Here is a 19,229-nt window from a genome sequence, read left to right as displayed (position 1 = left end):
TTAAAACATAAAAAATAGTTGCCTGCTTTCATGCTAGGTTAGAATAAGGTGATCCTACGTGAACTGGAATACAGCTTTGTTGTTGCAGTTGAGCAAAAAGCTTAGTTACAGGCTGCTATATTAAAAAGAATGCCTGCATCAAAATGTAATAGCTGTGTCATATGTCTCTAGAGAAGTGCCACACAGTGCCAGAGGCCAGGCCTGCTTCCTAGCCTGCGGCTATTACAAACACTGGAGTGACCTTTCAGAAGAGCATTCACCAACTGTAAATTACAGATAGCATTTCAATCCATGTGCTGTTTTCTCATATGCACAGTGTTACGTGCCACTTATATACATTTTTTTATGCTTATTGGGTGACTGCTTCACTCATGACTTGTATTTATCAAACTTACTTTTCCACTTGTATACAATTCAATGATTTCACTTTATAAATTTAGTAATGTAGAAGGGATAGCAAGTTATACATAAAAGTGATATACATATGTTTTGCTCTCAGGACTACCAACAGTAACACTACTTGTTTAACAATACATCAAGGAACTTCACAGAGCCTACTGAAATAAAGGTGGGGCACGAACAGACCACGAGATGATTATGCAAGGAAATGTGTAAATACAGTATCTGACTCAGAAGGGGGAGAACAGTTTAGGGAAGTACTGTTAATCAGAATATCAAAACAAACTAAACTGTATTATTTATATTTTATTCTATATTATATTAAGTTCCATCTATTGCATTAATAAGAATGTAAGTTTCACAGCAGTCTTTTAGAAGAGGCAGGCACAGTATGGTCTCAAGTAACTGACATGTTCACATTTCCTAATTTATGGTGGAATGATGTGTGTATATATAAAGCATTTGCTTTTACAAGCATATGTATTGTCAATATGCAGTCAATTAAAAAAAAAAAAAAAAAAACAAACCCTAAACCTATCTTCACCTTCTTTTATATCAGGAGAATACCTCAATTTCACACAGGTTAGTTCTTAAAAGTAGCTGATAAGACAGCAATAAGGTCAAAGAATCCCTGAATCAAATAACTGCTTTCATATATTACACTTAGCCATGTATTAAACTGTTATTTTCTGTCCTACCCCAACTGCATACCTTGGCTGTATTGAATAAGTTTGTATAGGAATTGGTTTCTTGTTGCTATTCATTCTTTTAGTAGAGTACTACTGCTAGTTGGTTGGTGTTTGGTTTTTTTTTTATTGGTAACACGATAAAAAGACAATTTTCACATTTTTTCTGGTCACTAAATGGTAGTAAGAAGAATTAGACTCACAAAGAACCACTTCTTAGTGAACCTACCAGATTTTTAATTTTTTTTTTCTCCACAACACAGCTTGGATCACCTTTATTTTTAAATTGGTATTAAAAGTAACATGCAATGAAGTTTTGGCAGATAATCTCCTTTCAGTCTGTTTCCCTGTGCATTTGCCAGACTTAAAATTTAGTCAGTTTTGTTGCTTCTTCAAAGAACCTTAGAAAAAGTTGAAAGAATTTTCAATGACAGATCGAAAGATGCAACTTTCACCTCTCAGTGATCATAAGTGGACTCTTTCGGTGAGTCACTTTACAGAATCACTTTTTTTATAACCAAGAATTAGGATTATGCTTTGCAGTAGTTAAAACCATGGTAAATTTGGTATTCTAATTGCTGCTGCCTTCTTATTTTTTTTTAAATTATTAGAATGTACAGAATTTTACTGAGATTAAAGTTACTTTATTATTTTCAAACAGTTCATCTTATATTACAAAAATCCTTAGAGATCAGCTCGAACTCCAAAACCTGGTCCTTTGGGTGGTTCAGTCAGAGAAGTAAGGCCACCAGCTGGCTCACAAGAAAAACGTCCACTCCTGAAAAATTAAAGCAATTTTATTAATTGCTGGTATTGTTATAACCGCAGATGCTGTTTAATCAATGGATAGAAGATAGTTATGAATCTGACTTGAGGCTGAAGCCACTTTATTTTTTTTTCTATTTATCCTTCAGAAATTTGTGATGATACTCTCAAAAAGATTTCAAATTCAAGTAGTAACAAATAGCTTCATAACTGAAATGCAAGACAAGACCACTAGGTTTTTATTTATCTATAGGTTGGCTAGACAAAAAGGTTGATCCCAGTAATACCAAAGGCAGTATCCAATTGTATCACTCATTTTTGTTAAAGATGCTTCCCTGTCTCTGGAAGCTGTAACTGATTTAAGATTATTGTGCTTGTGTTAAAAAAATCATAATAACGATAGGAATAGCTAATGGACTAAAGTCAAATTAATTCTTCCATTCACACAAACATGCTGGACTAACAAAGAACAGTGGGAAATAACAGGTAAGAAGAGTTCAGAAATAACCATTTCACAAACTTGCAATCTTCCTGGGTTTTGTCAGAAATAAAAAAACCCCAAACAACCACCAACAGGCATTCATTGATTTACATGATCTAAACAAAAAAAAAAAAATATAATCCAGCAGGTACTATCATTCACCTGTTAGGTACTAAGCCAAATCAGAACTGATGTTTTCACATTTCATGCTCCTCTAAGACAGTCAAGAACATGCAAATTCTCTTCTCTGTTCTTTCTGTATATTCAAAGCCAAAAAGAACTGGAAAGGCACTGAATGCATGCCATTCTGCTCAATAAATCAATTAATGCCTTTTAGCTGTAGGTTGTGAATTCAAACCACTGAACAGGAATTTAGTTTCTCAAAAGGATCAGCCTTCAAATACTTGGCCAGTTTTATACAAACATAGCATACCTTGGGCCAGGTTTGGGAACTCTGCCAGCCTTTAGCTCATCAATTATGTTTTCAATGTCTTTGGGTGTCAAATCTTCCTGTTAAAAAAAATATATATATAAAACAGAAGTGTCAGCATTGCAGCATTCAAAATTCACCCAATTAGTGGCTCCTTAGGTGCGATCTTAGCATAGGTAATTTTGATCCTGTCTATTAGCCCATATACTGCTTTAAAGAATTAGGAAAATTAAAAAGCCTACTGTCATTTTAATGTTAAAATTTGTTTTACACAGTGGCAGAAATTATGTTAAAACTAAATGTTTAGGCAGGTCATCTATAACATGGGTTTGTGGTTTCAGCTTCCTTGGTGTATTAGTGAGCTGGATCTCTGCCTGCCCACTACGCATGCCACTGCACATACTGCAAAATGGTGTCAGCTCTGGCAAAAAAAAAAAATGTGGGTACAGTTCAAGAGAACAGTTCTCAAAAAATTAATCAGACTGTGACAACAAAAAGTATCTTAAAAATAAGCTTTTTTCAAAAGCTGGATTCAGTCAATACATTAATGCTTCAGTCTGATGGTATCCAAGTGAACCATAATTCAGAAGTGTAAAAGTTCAAAGATAGTGTTAAACCAGTGCATACTTTCCAGACTTCTTTAAAGTGCTTTTAAAAGCTTAGCAAATACCTATTTAAAAATTCCAAAGTTATGGGCAGACCACTATCACAAAAATGCATCACCCCATTGTATAAATCAAGACAGTAATGGAAAGAAGAAAAAAAAAAAAAAAAAAAAAAAAAAGAAAGAAAAAACACCAATACACTGTGATACAGATGAAATGTTCTAGGAAGAGGCCAAGTAACTAAATGATCCCCTAAGTTGTCCGTGCCAACAGGAATCTGAAGTAACTGACCAGAACTTCAGAATCTGAAACAAGTGAAAATACAGGTAACCAGCAAAGAAGTTTAATCTTTTAAAAGGGAATATAATACTTACATAGTAATTGTCATTTATTTGTACCATTGGTGCATTTACACAAGCACCTAAACATTCCACTTCTATCAGCGTGAAGAGTTTATCAGGTGTTGTTTCCCCAACTTTTATACCTAAACCAATAAAGAGTATTAGGTTCAGCAGTGGTTACTGAACAAGATTAATAAAGCACGAGTCTAAGTACTCCCTAGTCTTCTCAGTACCTGTGTTTTGGCCTTAAAAACATTTGCCTAGTTAAATTCCCTTAAGTCCAAAATGCTTCCATTAAAAGAGTCTACTAAACTGTGAAGTCAGTTTTCAGATACATTTTTGAGACCTCATTTACACATTTACAGTTATGATTTATTGAAAAATAATCATGAAATGACAATTCTAAGAAACAGAACAGCTCTGCTCAGGAACTTTTTAGTAATCAATACAATACAATGGAAAAATAAGGAAAACAGCTTTCATGCACCAATACGAAATGCATTGATATAAATTCCCAAATCAACCAAGTTCCAAGCATTAACATTGTTACCTACAAATTCATAAACAATTTCCAAGTTTATATACAAAGGCTTATTTCCTGAATAACTCTACGCATACTTAGCTTCCATGGCACATTATTGTTCTTGTGATACAGATACAAACACTCCCCAGAGGGCATGTGAGCCAACATAGCATCTCAGAACCTGATCTCAACAAAATTCTCCATGGCAGGAAGGATGCTGAAAACCGGTTTTCCTCCACAGTTATTAGAAGCAGGGGAAAACTAATAAAAGTCTAAGTATGGCCTGTGTCTCAGTAAGAGCTACACAATCCTTAATGCTTTGATTTCTCAAGCTAAGTGTTTCAGTTAAAATTAAGCTATCTTTTCAGTAACAAACTAAGACAAATTTAATCTAAATATGCCTTTTCCAGACAACAGAACGTATGAAATGCAAGATAATAAGCAGCTGTTCTGCTGCTCTTATCACAGTGGTTCTTCAGAAACATTAGCACAGCTTGCAACTTCACAAAAGGGGGAGGAATTCAGAGTTGCTGATCTTATCCCCTTCTTCTGCCCATAACCAATCAACAAGGAGGGGGGAAAAAAAAAAGAAGCAACCACACACAAAACCCATGAGTTCCCCTGACATCTCATATGATGCAGCATTCTCGACTTTTTCCATGGAGAATTCCTAAGTTATGTTAACATGATGTTTGCCATCCAGAGGGAACTGGACAGGCTTAAGAGGTGAGCCAATGCAAACCTCATGAAATTCAACAAGGCCAAGTGCAAGGTCCTGCACATGGGTCGTGGCAATCCCAAGCAGATATAGAGGCTGGGCAATGAGTGGATTGAGGGCAGCCCTGCAAAAAAGGGCTTGGGGGGTATTAGTGAATGAAAAACTGACTGTGAGCCAGCAATGTGTGCTCGCAGCCCAGAAAGCCAACTGTGTCCTGGGCTGCATCATGAGAAGATTCTTCCCCTCTACTCCACTCTCAGGAGAGCCCACCTGCAGTGCTGTGTTCAGCTCTGGGCCTGCCAACGTAAGAAGGACATGGACCTGCTCAAGCCAGTCCACAGGAGGATCCCAAAGATCATCAGGGTGCTGGAGCACCTCCCCTGTGAGGACAGGCTGAGAGAGTTGGGGTTGTTCAGTCTGGAGCAGAGAAGGCTCTGGGAGACCTTATAGCGGCCTTCCAGTGCTTAAAGGGGGCTACAGGAAAGGTGGGGAGGGACTCTTTATCAGGGAGTGTAGGGATAGAACAAGGGGTAACGGTTTTAAACTGGAAGAGGGTAGATTTAGATTAGATATTAGGGAGAAATTCTTCACAGTGAGGGTGGTGAGACACTGGCACAGGTTGCCCAGAGCAGATGTGGCTGCCCCCACCCTGGAAGGGTTCCAGGCCAGGTTGGACGGGGCTTTGAGCAGCCTGGTCTGGTGGAAGGTGTCCCTGCCCATGGCAGGGGGGTTGGAAGGAGATGATCGTTAAGGTCCCTTCTGATCCAAACCATTCTATGAGTCTATCACCTTACCCAAGTAAAAAAACAGCCTCACAAACAACTTTCATATAGCATATACCTTAAAAATCTTATTTTGCATATGAAAAAGTGCCATAGCAGTCAGTCCTCTCCTATATATGGGATAGGGCTTACTTTCTCAGTCCAAGAATCATATTAGAATAATGCATTTCCTGGCAAATTGCCTTTACAACCACTTTAGGACCACTAAATGGCACTCCAGACAATGGCCGTTTCTGCTCCACTGTACTGAAATCTGTAAAAATAAAGAATAAATGCCAAACCTGAAATTTGAAGTGCCTATTCTCCAGTGATTTCACTCTGTATTTTCAATGGTATTGATCTGTCCCCACCATATGAAAGTTTATTTCAGTATCATTACACAAAAGTAAAAAAAAAAAAAATTACAAAAATTATGTTACAAATTTGTGTCATACCAAGTTTCTTCTTAATAGCTTCTAAAATGCTATCAGAGTCTCGCAGCATGCAAGGCGTGGTAGTGCAGACCTGAATATGGTATTTCCCAACAGGTTTGCGATTATACATTGTATAAAAGGTTGCTACTTCATACACTCTCATGGGAGGCATTTCTAATATTTCAGCAACCTGCAACAAGGGGAAAACAAACACTATATTGAATTCTCACAGGGCATCAGTAAAGGTATTTAACAAAGCATTTCAGTGAAGTCACCTGTCTTCTGTCTGCAGCAACAGGTAAGAGGGAGGGCATGGGCATCAAAGCACAGCTGTATTCAAATGCCAAGACAAGATACTGGGGTTACTCTGACTGGAGGCACCCTGATCGAGCACGAACTCCACTAAGGCATGGACTAGTGCAGTGGGGAGCTCAAGTCCATTCCCCTCCAGCATCTAGCATCGTCCACAAGCAGCTGCAAGGAGCCATCTGGGTTCCAGCTTTCACTGTCAGCTCCAACTCACAGAGCAGAAGTTCAGTTTTGCTGAATGAACTTGTACGTATCTGCCCACACTGACCCACGTAAGCCTTGTGGTAAGGGAATACTCAGAGGCTGGTACTATGCTCACCTAATTCAGATAGAGCAGGTCTGTTGTCTCAGGTTCTGTGACACACCAGGGCTGGCCTCAGAAACGCCACAGCTACATCTGCGGACTGGCGTCACAGCCAGCAAATAGGGAGTGAAGCACGATCTCCATGGAACCAGTTCTGGTGCAAGTATCCCTGACCTCATTAACCTGGAACCCTGGCAAGCTGCTCACGTTGAGAACTGGCTCTGCTTTCAAACACATAACTGTTTTACCTTCCAGTCTCTATAGCAGGCAAGTAACAAACCATGGAAAATATTTGCCCATTTAAAAATCTTAAAATCATGTTGAACATAATACCAATCTGAAACTAAGAGTAAATAAACAAAAATACTTTTCCTATTCAATATTAATGAAGAGTTGAGGCGTTATGCTACACTGTAGAAACAGTAGCAGACCAAATTTGCCCTTCTCTAAATGTGCACTTAACTCCTTCAGCAATTTCTGTAACACTCATAATCCTCACTTAGCATTTCTTGATTGAATTTGAAATTAAAACTGATGATATGCCAGATTGTAACACAAAATATGACAGATTTATTCACATGAATATAAACCAGAATTTTTTATTTCTTAGTATTTGATTACTGTCATGCAACCTATCACTTTGGAGCAGTACAGTTGCTTCCTTGCTTATTTTGAAACAAGTTTAATAAATAATTTGGTAAGTCTTCCAGGCACTTCCTGTGAGGCATTATAAAACACTCATGACACATACTACACATAAAGCTGCTCTGCAGAAATCTTCACAAGCCTAGAGATTAAGTACAATCCTGGTAACGTGTGTAATGCCATTACTCTGGGAGGAGAAAAACGTCACCACTGTTACCTTTTTTCTTTCCCCAAATTCAGCAGCAAACAAAATCTTTCAAGTTTCTGTTCCTACTTCCAGAATGATTGTGGGAAAAGAGCCTATCTAAATAGGGCTTATGTTATTTTTGTTTTGTTCTGGCTGTAGTTTCTAGCAATGGGCTGACCTATAAACAACAGAGCATCAGGTTTTCTGCATTAGTTCTCCCTTTTATTTTGAAAAATACGGTCTCATGGGGAATTTTTACAATTCTGTGCCACATGTAAATTCCCATGTTGGTATGCTATGATAAATAAATGCTAATATTCCAGTAAGATACTTAAAGAAAACAAAATTATGCTTGAAAGATAATTACCATATACCTTGTTCATAGCTGATATGGGCAACCATCCGTGCTGTCTTTGGGCCAAATCTAGTACTGCCATGACAGCTGCAGACTTGTGTCCCCCTGGGTAGCTGCTTACAATCGCCTCTATTCGCTTTTTAAAGGGAAAGAGTAAAGAAAAAAGTATCAGTACTGATCTAAAGACAAAGTCTGTATATTTAACTTTTTGTGTCTGCATACCTTTTGGTTTTCAGGTGTGAACTCAAACGGAGTATCTGGATTGTTTTCAGGACTATCTCTGTGCTTCAGGAAAAGAAAAAGGAAATGTGTAAAAACAGAGTTGTCAGGAAGTTATGCAGGACAGATTTACTGTTGTAAAGTATCTTCTCATTAGACAGTTACAGTTGAGTTGCTTGAATAAAACAGATACGTTGCAGATAAAAATTTCATAGTACTCAAATGACTAAGTATCTCTGGGAAAGCTACCAAAAATATTGGCAATTATTTTATCACTCTTAAAAATAAGATTAAAATAAGTTATTCCTGTTATTTCCTATTTTAAAAAATATTTATTGAGGAATATGGTAGTATTATCAAAATACCCATTTTTTTAACACTGTTAATACCGTTTGGCAATTATGTTCAAACTCATCGCAGGTAGATTATGAGTCCTCTGGTTAATACTGTAATAAACAACGTGGGACTAAAACAATAGACCATTTTTTATTTTCCCATGAGACATTAATTATAAAAACTTTAAAATTCATCAAGAAGCTTGCTATATAAGTAAAACATTTGCATATTCAAACACACATTACTAACCCATTTTAACTTTTGATTTGTAATGGATTCCAAATTTTAATTTTAGATACAATTCTGAATCAGAATGGAAGCAGAATTTTGAATTAATATTTCTAAAAGAAAGTATTATGTCATATTATTTTTAAGGTAGTCTTCTGGAGAAACATCAAATTGAAATTAGTTCTTCTATTTTCAGAAAATACAAATTTGGAAGTCTCAAAGAAGGTGACATTTTCCTATAATAAAATCTCAGTTCAGATGAAAATCCTTATCCACGAGAAAAACTTCCCGCACAAAATTTTCAGTTATTTCTAAGCAGCTCATGATGGTATCCTTGAAGAAGTCATAACTAAGTTTCATTCCAAACTTTATATAGTTTTCAAATTAAATGGAAAGTTTGGGGAAAAATGCAAGCTATACTTGAGGCTTGATGTTAAAAGTAATTGACAACCAGCCAATAATAATAAAAGCTTTAAAAGTGTATTTAGGAGAAAGAAACCCACTCCGCTGACTTTCACTTTGATAATTTTCCCAAGCTACCCAGGGTGATTTTGCAGTTTCCATGCTGCGTTATTAAGCAGTGTAGAATTTAATGAAAAATCTTAATACTGGAAGATACCTACATACTGAAAAACTGTCATCAGTGCAGAACTTAATATGTATGGTCCATAGCTATTCCTAGATTTAGAAATTAATATGGAAATATCGAAAGGCCAGATAATTAACTTGAATTACATCTGCTGGTCTAGCGAGAGATTCCCTTTGCTTATCCTGGAGCAGACAGTACTACTGCCACTATCAATCTGAGAGCACGTACCCCTACCACAGTTTCAAGTCAAATACAAAATTACAGTCAATATACACTTTTCCACCAAGGATTACTTTCCCCTAATAACAAGAATTACAGAAAGATAACCAATTCCCTTTAAACACACTAATATTTTATTAAATATGAATGTATTGCTTATTGGGTGGTCTACAAGATAACATAAAACACTTTTTAAAAACAGACTGGCCCTTCCAGATAAAGGATATGACTCCTCATATGTAGTGTCGGTGAGGTTTTTCTACCTATTTTAATGGAAGCTATCAAAAAGAGGCTGATGGAAGAAAATCTGATTGGAAACACTGTGTAACTTCCCCCCCCCCCCCCATTACAGACCTGTTCTGTGTGTTAGCTGCACAAATCAAATTCATGATTCACAATAAGTGTTTCCATAACTTGACTTTTCCTTCTCAAATATGCATGCCTGTTTTATTTCAGGCTGCTATTTTGCCTCCCATAGCTATTTGATAGTTTTAATTGTACTTGATCTCAATTTCTTTTGCAAATAAGTATATTTATTAGTAGTTTTTGTCTAGAACAGCTGTTCTTTTCAGTGTATCGTCTCTAAACTGATATTGTTAAATAAACTACATATGAGGAGGAATAATAAAGACTTTGTATCTGAAGCTAGTTTGCCATGCACTCAGTTCTGTGCAGCAAGGCCCCAGAATCCGTTGTAAGGGTTACAGCACAGGTAAGCACTAAATAAGATCATTTCACCTTTTTTTTTTTTTGTTTTCTATTCCTAAATGGGCTTCATCTAATCCTGTGCTGAGGAAAGTCTGATAGTTTTCAGATAGAGCTAACAGAGTTCTAGGCCCACTGAGTTTTTAGGGATTTGTCAATCACATGTTCCCTAGTCTTTCATTTGTCTGACAGTGCATCATTTATCCAAGATTTGCATGAGCAGATTTGCTCCCAAATGATATGAGTGCATTTCTGCAGGTTTTTTTAGGGTAAGTTCTGGAAAGCAAGATCAGAATTAAGGACACAGTATTGGAAGCAATACTATGTTAAATCACAGAGTGGTTAAGGTTGGAAGTGACTTCTGGAGGTGATCTGGGCCAAACCCCCCTGCTCAATCAGAGCAACCCAGAGCCGCTTGCCCAGGACCACGTCCAGATCGTTTCTGAATATCTCCAAGGTGGGACACTCCACCATCTCTCTGGGCACTCTGTGCTACTGCCTGGTCACCCTCACCGTAAACAAGTGTTTCCTGATGTTCTCTGATGCCATTCCCTCTGGTCCTGTCTCTGGGCACCACTGAGAAGACACTGGCTCCGTCCTCTTTGCACCCTCCCTTTGGGTATTTATAGACACAGAAGATCGTCCCTCCTCCAGCCTTCTCTAACAGTGCCAGCTTTCTCAGCTGTTCCTCATATAAGAGATGCTCATAAAAAGAAACTGATACATGAAGGTTTCCTCCATACATGAACTAAGTACAAACAATTAAGTCTGTACCAACTACAGTTGAAAAGAAAGGTCAAACTCTATCCACATATTTTTCCCCTGACTCCCTTCTTGTGCTTCCCACTTCCTGAAGTCTTACAAAATACGTTTTTGTTCCATGCATAGCGTGACTGTATCACAGCTGTGCTTCAGCATTCAGCCTAACCTACTTTAAGTGTGAACCACTGCGCTGTGAAGACCTACCCAAGCCACACTGTCCCCACTGATGACAGTACTCTCCCATGGAAAGTACTGAGGCTGCTGAACAGGCATCTAACATTCTTTTTGCTAAACCAACCCAGGCCATTTTATTGTTCTTTTTCAGGGATCTAATCACCTGTCTTAACACAGAGAATTATTGAAGAGTACTCAAGAATTACAATAGAATAAGTAGAATAATTTAGCTTTCATGTATACTGCAAAAAAGTTGGCCTAAAACTTGACCTATGCCCTGTGGTAAACACCAGTCCCAAACACTGTAAACCAAAATGAGAGAACTGTGTGGTATGCAGGGGAAAAGATGCTTAGGGCAACAACCTGTTAAGAATACTTATTAAATAAGCAATGAAAAGATATTTATTACTTCTCCTTCAAAAGGAAAGTACCCTACATTCACTATTCCAGCAGAACTCAAGATAGAAACCTCTCAAATTAAGAATGGTGGAAGTGCTCTCAGACCCAACTATTTCACTGACCACCTTCACAAGTAACTAAAACTATAACAGCAATTCTCTAACTTTCTGTACTGATCCCCTGTGCAGCCCTATGACAAAGCCCACATCAGGACAGTTAATGTGCTAAGGAAACTCAGTCCATATGTTGAAAAACACAAATTGGAAGAGTTAAGTTTTAGCTGTTAAGGAAGCTAAAGACAGGTAAAAGTCAAAGATAGAGAGCGCATGTTTACAGAAAGTAAGTTGCTATTGCAAATTAAAGTATCTTTGAAACCAGGCCTTCTCTAGCCATCAAAAATGGTAGATATGGAGCAGCTGTCTTACAATCATTATTGTTTATTGATTATGGCAAATTGATTATTGGCAAACAATCTACCTAGTTTTTAAACATGATATACTCTTTCTGAAGCATGAGCTACCTGCCTGTGATGGCACCAGACCAAATTTAATTGTTGATAGAAAGTTTCTTCTTGGCTCTTACAGAATAAAAAGGAGTTTCAGTAGAAGTTCTCTTATTTCTGTATGTTTCTGATAACACATAAGGAAAAATCTTGCATGAAAAAAGTTTGCCAAGGGGTTCACAGGTATTCAAATCAGCACTGCTTTTTAATACTAGATTTTATGACAACCAGGTCCCCTGCTAGTCTGTCACCTGCTGTTACAAAACAAGTATGTTGTATGCGTTTCCCTTCCTCACACGTAGATTTCATATAAAGTGCAACACAAAGCACCAAGACACTTGTGTGTAAAGTGACATACAAAGAGGACCACCACAACAAGTTAGAGTTACTCCCAGGTAAGCCCTCGGTTCCTCCACAAGCAGTTTTTAACCTTTGACACCTCATCTGCTTGTAGTTTTCTGTCGGTATACAAACACCTAGTGTTGATCAAAATAATGTCTCCAGCTCAAATCAGAAGGCCAAGTTTCTCTTGAAACTGGCTGTGTTAAATAAAATCTGAAATTTGCTCTGAAGGTTTTTAATTGTAGTTAGGGCAAATAATTACACACACACACAATGACATCCAAGTACCTTCTTCCCATAGTCACTTTCTTTATTTTTAGGCCACTTCCTCCAGCAAATAATTTAAACAGTTACACAGATCTTGAAAAATGCCTAGAGAATTTACCAAGCTATCTAGCTTCATATGCCAGGCACCAACATCCATCAGGGTACCAAAGACACCTTTTGCTTGTCTTCAACCTCAAACTACACGTGAAGTTTCCTAAGTTGTCAGCCTACACTGTTTCCTCTATTCCTTGAACACCAGCTTTCACTCCACAAATCATCAATGTCCCTTCAGGTTTCTGGAAAAGTGTATGAAGCATGTACTGTAATCCCATCAACTTCATCTTACAAGAAAAGCTGTAGACACAGCTGCAGAAAGGGAAGAACAACAACAAAAATCAGTCTAAAAATGCTGAGCACCTGCTTTCAATAAAGTAGTTGATTCTCTAGTAAAGTGCCCATTTCTTCAAATGTTGGAAAAATACCAAATTATTCAGCTGTTAAACTGCAGATTAGATAAATCTCTGAATGGAGCAGAATAGGACAGAATACACCTCTTGGAGATGCTTCAGGTTCTCCTCAGAGTTAGACGGAAAACACATTTGCTTTACACATTTAAATTTGAGGGCTCTTTCATTTTTGCAATCACTATTACTATTTATACATGTTATGATACTGCCTAATTAAAGGGAAGGCATGGACAAGAGATGTGATAGTGGGGGTCTGTTACAGGCCACCTGACCAGGAAGAGCGAGTGGATGAAGCCCTCTATAGACAGACAGGAGCAGCCTCACGTTCACAAGCCCTGGTCCTCATGGGGGACCTCAACCACCCTGATACCTGTTGGAGGGACAACACAGCAGGACATAAGCAATCCAGGAGGTTCCTGGAAAATATTGATCATAACTTCTTTCTCCAAGTGATAGAGGAGCCAACAAGGAGAGGTGCTATGCTGGACCTTGTTCTCACTGACAAGGAGGGGCTGGTGGGGAGTGCGAAGCTTAAAGGGAGCCTTGGCTGCAGCGACCATGAAATGGTGGAGTACAGGGTCCTTGGGGTAGCAAGGAGGGCACACAGCAATCTCCCTACCCTGGAATTCAGGAGAGCAGACTTTGGCCTCTTCAGAGATCTGCTTGGCAGAGTAGCATGGGATAAAGCCCTGGAGGAAAGATGGACCCAAGAAAGCTGGTTGATATTCAAGGATCACCTCCTCCAAGCTCAGGAGAAATGCATCCTGACAAAGAGGAAGTCAGGTAAGAATGCCAGGAGGCCTGCATGGGTGAACAAGGAGCTCCTGGACAAACTCAAACACAAAAAGGAAGCCTACAGAGGGTAGAAGCAGGGACAGTTAGCCTGGCAAGAAAACAAAAACTGTCTGAGCATCCAGGGATCAGGTTAGGAAGGCCAAAGCCCTGACAGACATAAATCTGGCCAGGGACTTCAAGGGCAACAAGAAAAGTTACTATAGGTGCATCAGTAATAAAAGGAAGACTAGGGACAGGGTGGGCCCTCTCCAAAAGGAAATGGAAACCTGGTTGCCTAGTATATGGAGAAGGCTGAGGTACTCAACCTTTTTGCATCTGACTTCACCAGCAAGTGCTCCAGCCACACTGCCCAAGATGTAGGAGGCAAAGCCAGGCACTGGGAGAATGAAGAACCACCCACTGTAGGAAAAGATCAGGCTCAAGACCATCTAAGGGATGTGAAGGTGCACAAGTCCATGGGTCTTGAGGAAACTGGTGAATTAATTGGTTACGCCACTCTCCATCCTATTCGAGAAGCTGTGGCAGTCTGGTGAAGTTCCCACTAACCGGGAAAGGAGAAACATAACCCTCATTTTTAAAAAGTGAAAAAAGGAAGACCTGGGGAACTACAAGCCAGTGAGACTCACCTCTGTGCCTGGAAAGATCATGGAGCGGATCCTCCTGGAAACTGTGCTAGGGCACATAGATGATAAGGAGGTGACGGGTGACAGCCAACATGGCTTCTCTAAGGGCAAATAGTGCCTGATGAATTTCATGACCTTCCACAATGGGATTACTGCAGTGGTAGAGTATGGAAGAGCAACTATTGTCACCACTTGGACTTGTGCAAAGCATTTGACACTGTCCCGCACGACATCCTTGTCTCTGAAGAGACGTGCATTTGATGGATGGACCACTCAGTGGATAAGGAATTGGCTGGATGGTCACACTCAAAGAGTTGCAGTCAACAGCTCGACGTCCAAGTGGAGAGCAGTGATGAGTGGCGTTCCTCTGCGGTCAGTGTTCGGACTGATAATGTTTAACATCTTTGTTGGTGACATGGACAGTGGGACTGAGTGCACCCTCTGCAAGGTTGCCAATGACACCAAACTGTGTGGTGTGGTCAACACACTGGAGGGAAGGGATGCCATCCAGAGGGACCTTGATAGGCTTGAGAGGTGGGCCTGTGCAAACCTCATGAAATTCAACAAGGCCAAGTGCAAGGTCCTGCACATGGGTGGAGGTAACCCATGGCATCAATACAGGCTAGGTGATAAGTGGATTGAGAGTAGCCCTGCGGAGGAGGACGTGGGGGCATTAGTGAATGGAAAACTGACTATGAGCAGCCACCAATGTATGCTCGCAGTCCAGAAAGCCAAAAGTATCCCGGGCTGCCTCAAGAGAAGTGTGGCCAGCAGGTCAGGGGAGGTGATTCTCCCCCTCTACTCCACTCTCAGGAGAGCCCACCTGCAGTGCTGTGTTCAGCTCTGGGCCTGCCAACGTAAGAAGGACATGGACCTGCTCAAGCCAGTCCAGAGGAGGATCCCAAAGATCATCAGGGTGCTGGAGCACCTCCCCTGTGAGGACAGGCTGAGAGAGTTGGGGTTGTTCAGTCTGGAGCAGAGAAGGCTCTGGGAGACCTTATAGAGGCCTTCCAGTACTTAAAGGGGGCTACAGGAAAGGTGGGGAGGGACTCTATCATGGAGTGTAGGGATAGAACAAGGGGCAACAGTTTTAAACTGAAAGAGGGTATATTTGGATTAGATATAAGGAAGAAATTCTTCAAAGTGAGGGTGGTGAGACACTGGCATAGGTTGCCCAGAGAAGCTGTGGCTGCCCCCTCCCTGGAAGTGTTCAAGGCCAGGTTGGACAGTCTTTGTGCAACCTGGCCTGGTGGAAGGTGTCCCTGCCCATGGCAGGGGGGTTGGACCTAGATTGTCTTTAAGGTCCATTCTGATCCAAACCATTCTATGATTCTAATTGCCTCAATTATGACTCATTATGCAACATGCTACATAACATATAATATGAACAAGAACTGCATCTTTGAACTAATAAACAGGGCTAGACATACAAACTCAATTAAGTTCAATAAAGAAAGGAAACAACCATTTTGTAATGAAAAAAGCTTAAGCAAAGTCTCATCTATAATCACACACAAATAATGCTAATATTACCATTACTATTACTAAGAGTTTTCACTGTATAAGAAACACAAGGCCAAAAACTAGAATAAAACTTTCTGATACTCTATCACAACTCAAATAAAAAGTTCTACTGAAAAAAATGCTTCTTTGCAAATCCCAGCAGGCTTCTATAGCAAAGTTCTGCTCATCAGAAACTTTTAGGCAGATTTAAAAAGCGTATGCCGAGTAAGGTAGAAAATTACTTACCACAAATAAGGCTCCTCCACTGGCATTGCACAGTGCTGTTCTATGTAAGTATCGGATTTGTCTTATCTACAAGCAAAATAAAGTAGATAGTATTAATACTTAATAGTTTACACACTGCTAGTGCCTGCCTTCAGAACCAGCTTGATTTCTATTCTAATTGTAAGCCATTAATTCTACTGTCATCCCTAATAATTTAAATTAAGTCAATAAGAGACTATTAAGGGCTCTCCTGTATTATTAAGACAGCAAATCTCTTATGTCACCTTGACCGTTTTAGACAATCTAGAAGTTAAAAGGATTCAATTTCAAACAGGTAATACTCTGTCACAGCTTAATTTAAATTCCTTGAATAGAAATTTTCATCAAACATTTCATGAAGAATTTTCCAACTTCTTACTTTTATCATATGTGCTTTAAATTGAAAGTCTGCAGAAACTACCATAACTATTAAAGTTCTTCTCTAGTAAGCATCTGTATGCTTCTTCAGCTTTTATCTAAGTGAACAGTGAGATCAGGCGTAAGAGGACAGACATAAAGTAAACAAACATCTGAAATATCAACAGAACACAGACCCATATGCAAGTTCTGTTCAGATAGTCTCTGTACTCTCTGTCTGGATCTGTCACACCAAAACAGGTCAAGATTTCTAGATTCTGGCCAGTATTATTAAGATGATTTGATAATATTATCTTGTAATAAGTAATCATTCTGTGATAAATGTAATTTTATATTAATTTTTATATTGAATTCTAGATCAATTTTGAGATTTCTAAAAATAGGAGTGCAGCATATTAAAAAAAATTTCCATCCTTAACTACTTAATTTCTGGTACTGTATAAAATTTGTGGGACTTCAAGTGGATCAGCATCAAACTAACAAAAATACAGTCACAGGGTCAGATCTGAAATCCAAGCCGCAGTACCAGGAAACTACAGTCCTGGATTTCTGCAACAGCAACCTCTTCAGCTCAATCTTTTCAACAGCAGATCACGTAGTTTCACCTAATGGCTGCAGGCTTTCCCTGTCATATGATCAGTCCTTTTAGGAAGCACTGGATTTACTACAGAGTTATGTGTATTATGTTTTATGCATCCATTTCCTCCTTGCTCTCCACTTCTGGCTCATCTGGAAGCAGCAGCCAGGAAAGCAATTCATCTCCTGCCATTCCGTGTGAGAGGCCAAAATGAACTCTGGGATACACGAATAACTCTTGTGGACTGCAGATCATTCCTGTGTGCCATCCTCTCAGCATGTTGCCTTATTAACTGACATGAAACACATTGAATGAACAGCACTGGCATGCCAATGTGAGTGCCCTCTGTGAGCCAGACAACACGTCAAATTCAGACAAAATACTAAAAACTGTAAGTAGAGCATGCAACTACAACTGGAATTCTGCAGACAATGATGAAAGGAACATATAAATGAAAATTTGATGTGCTGGTATAAATCCTACTCAATGCTAAGTAAATATAGTACATAAGCAGTTTTGGTTCTGACAGGACCACCACCACATTGTAAGCTTCAGGTTTCTAACTTTAAGAGGTAGTCTCCTAGCAAAAGGAGCACTTCAGATGGGAATCTTTTATTCTACCCAAAGATACTGTACTGTTGCCAAGAACCAAGAATCTGTAAATTTCACAGTTCAAGAAGAAATGGGACGAAACTCAATTTTTTCGCACTGGCCTGAAGGATTTCAATTGGCATGAAGAGTTGACTCCAAACTGAAAAAAAAACCCAGGATGCTTCCTTCCCATGTTTAGTCCTGCATACACGGACAGGGCAGAAATATTATTTCCACTGGGGAAACTTCCCAGCAAGCTGCGCTAAGCAGCAAGAAGCTACCGCTGGAGCATTTTTCACCTGACGCAAGGCAGTGCAGCTCCAGAGCTGGTCAGGGACCCCCGTCAGGCCCCGGGGCGGCGAGGCAGACACCCGCGACTGACACCTTTCCCCCGGGCCCTTCCTCCCCGAGGCAGTGCCCCGGCCGCCCGCCCACTGCCAGCCCAGCGCCGACCTCCCCCCTCTACCCGCGGCCTCCTCCAGCCCAGCGGGCGCCCTACCCCGGCCGGCCGAGCGGGGACAGACCTGACCTCCCTTCCTTCCCTTCCCTTACCGAGCGTGCGGTCGCGGCCCGCAGGGGAGCGCGCAGGAACATGGCGGCGGCGGCGGCGACCCCCACCCGGCCCCTTCCCGCTCCTTTCAGGCCCACGCCCGCCCTCCGCGCAGCTCCAAGGAGACCTGCTCCGCGCATGCGCCGGCCGCGCCCGGCTGCGCGTGCGCGTGCCCGCGCCTTGGCCGGCGGGTGGCCGTTGGGCTGATCTCGTCCGCGTTTGAGGGCGGCTGATCCCCGATCGGCGGGCTGCCGCTCGCCCTTCCTCCGCTGGCGGGTGCCGGGGCTGCCCGCTCTGGAAGGAGGAGGTATCCAGATTGTCTGTCTGGCAGATGTTGGATTCCCGTCCTGTCAGACGTGGAAGAGCTGTGTCAAACGACGGAAGCTAAACCGCAAGATACCTAGGAGAATGTTCAGTGGATTTTAACCTCTTGTGGCAATACCTCAGCGTGAAAACACAAATTCCTGTGGAAGCGGGGACCTGGAATATATAGTGGAAAATTGCAGAAACTGGTGAGGGTTTTTTGGTCCTCTGACTTACTCTTTTCAACCCAGTTTTGTTGATTTGGGTTATTTAATCTCTGAACTGCTTTCAACTATGTTTTGACCTTCTTTCGTCAGGAAACAAAAAGACTAAACATTTATCTTCTTAGCCATTGATAAACATTCTCATTTTACAGTATAATTCAGTTAATAAAGTACAAATACTGCAAGTGAAGAAGACCTAAGTAACAGGAAGACTGAAGTAACTTGGATGCAACACGTTGTTAGAAACATCAGTCACAGGTCCATGCTTG

The 19,229-nt window shown here is 40.3% G+C and overlaps 1 protein-coding gene across 1 annotated transcript; it reads right to left on the bottom strand.

The window, feature by feature from the left end:
• Window positions 1-1,707: 1,707 nt before the first annotated feature.
• NDUFV2 (NADH:ubiquinone oxidoreductase core subunit V2) lies at window positions 1,708-18,565 on the bottom strand. Its single transcript, XM_032987685.2, has 8 exons — window positions 18,436-18,565; window positions 16,320-16,385; window positions 8,166-8,228; window positions 7,963-8,079; window positions 6,165-6,333; window positions 3,741-3,850; window positions 2,765-2,841; window positions 1,708-1,863 (listed from the first exon to the last, which is right to left on the bottom strand). The coding sequence occupies exons 1-8, from the start codon at window positions 18,475-18,477 to the stop codon at window positions 1,770-1,772; spliced, it is 738 nt and encodes a 245-aa protein (XP_032843576.2). The 5' UTR covers window positions 18,478-18,565; the 3' UTR covers window positions 1,708-1,769.
• Window positions 18,566-19,229: the final 664 nt, after the last annotated feature.

This window comes from Tyto alba, unplaced genomic scaffold, assembly GCF_018691265.1.
Source record: "Tyto alba isolate M040663 unplaced genomic scaffold, T.alba_DEE_v4.0 Super-Scaffold_27, whole genome shotgun sequence".
Classification (NCBI taxonomy): Eukaryota; Metazoa; Chordata; class Aves; order Strigiformes; family Tytonidae; genus Tyto; species Tyto alba.
Note: the sequence above shows the minus strand (reverse complement) of the source record. Positions and strands in the feature narration are given on the sequence as shown.

Coding starts and splice junctions, on each gene's coding strand:
- NDUFV2 (XM_032987685.2), bottom strand. CDS start 18,477: ATGTTCCTGCGCGCTCCCCTGCGGGCCGCGACCGCACGCTCG. Junction 8,229..16,319: donor GTGGAGGAGCCTTATTTGTG/GTAAGTAATTTT, acceptor CTTTTCCTGAAG/CACAGAGATAGTCCTGAAAA. Junction 1,864..2,764: donor GTTCCCAAACCTGGCCCAAG/GTATGCTATGTT, acceptor TTAATTTTTCAG/GAGTGGACGTTTTTCTTGTG.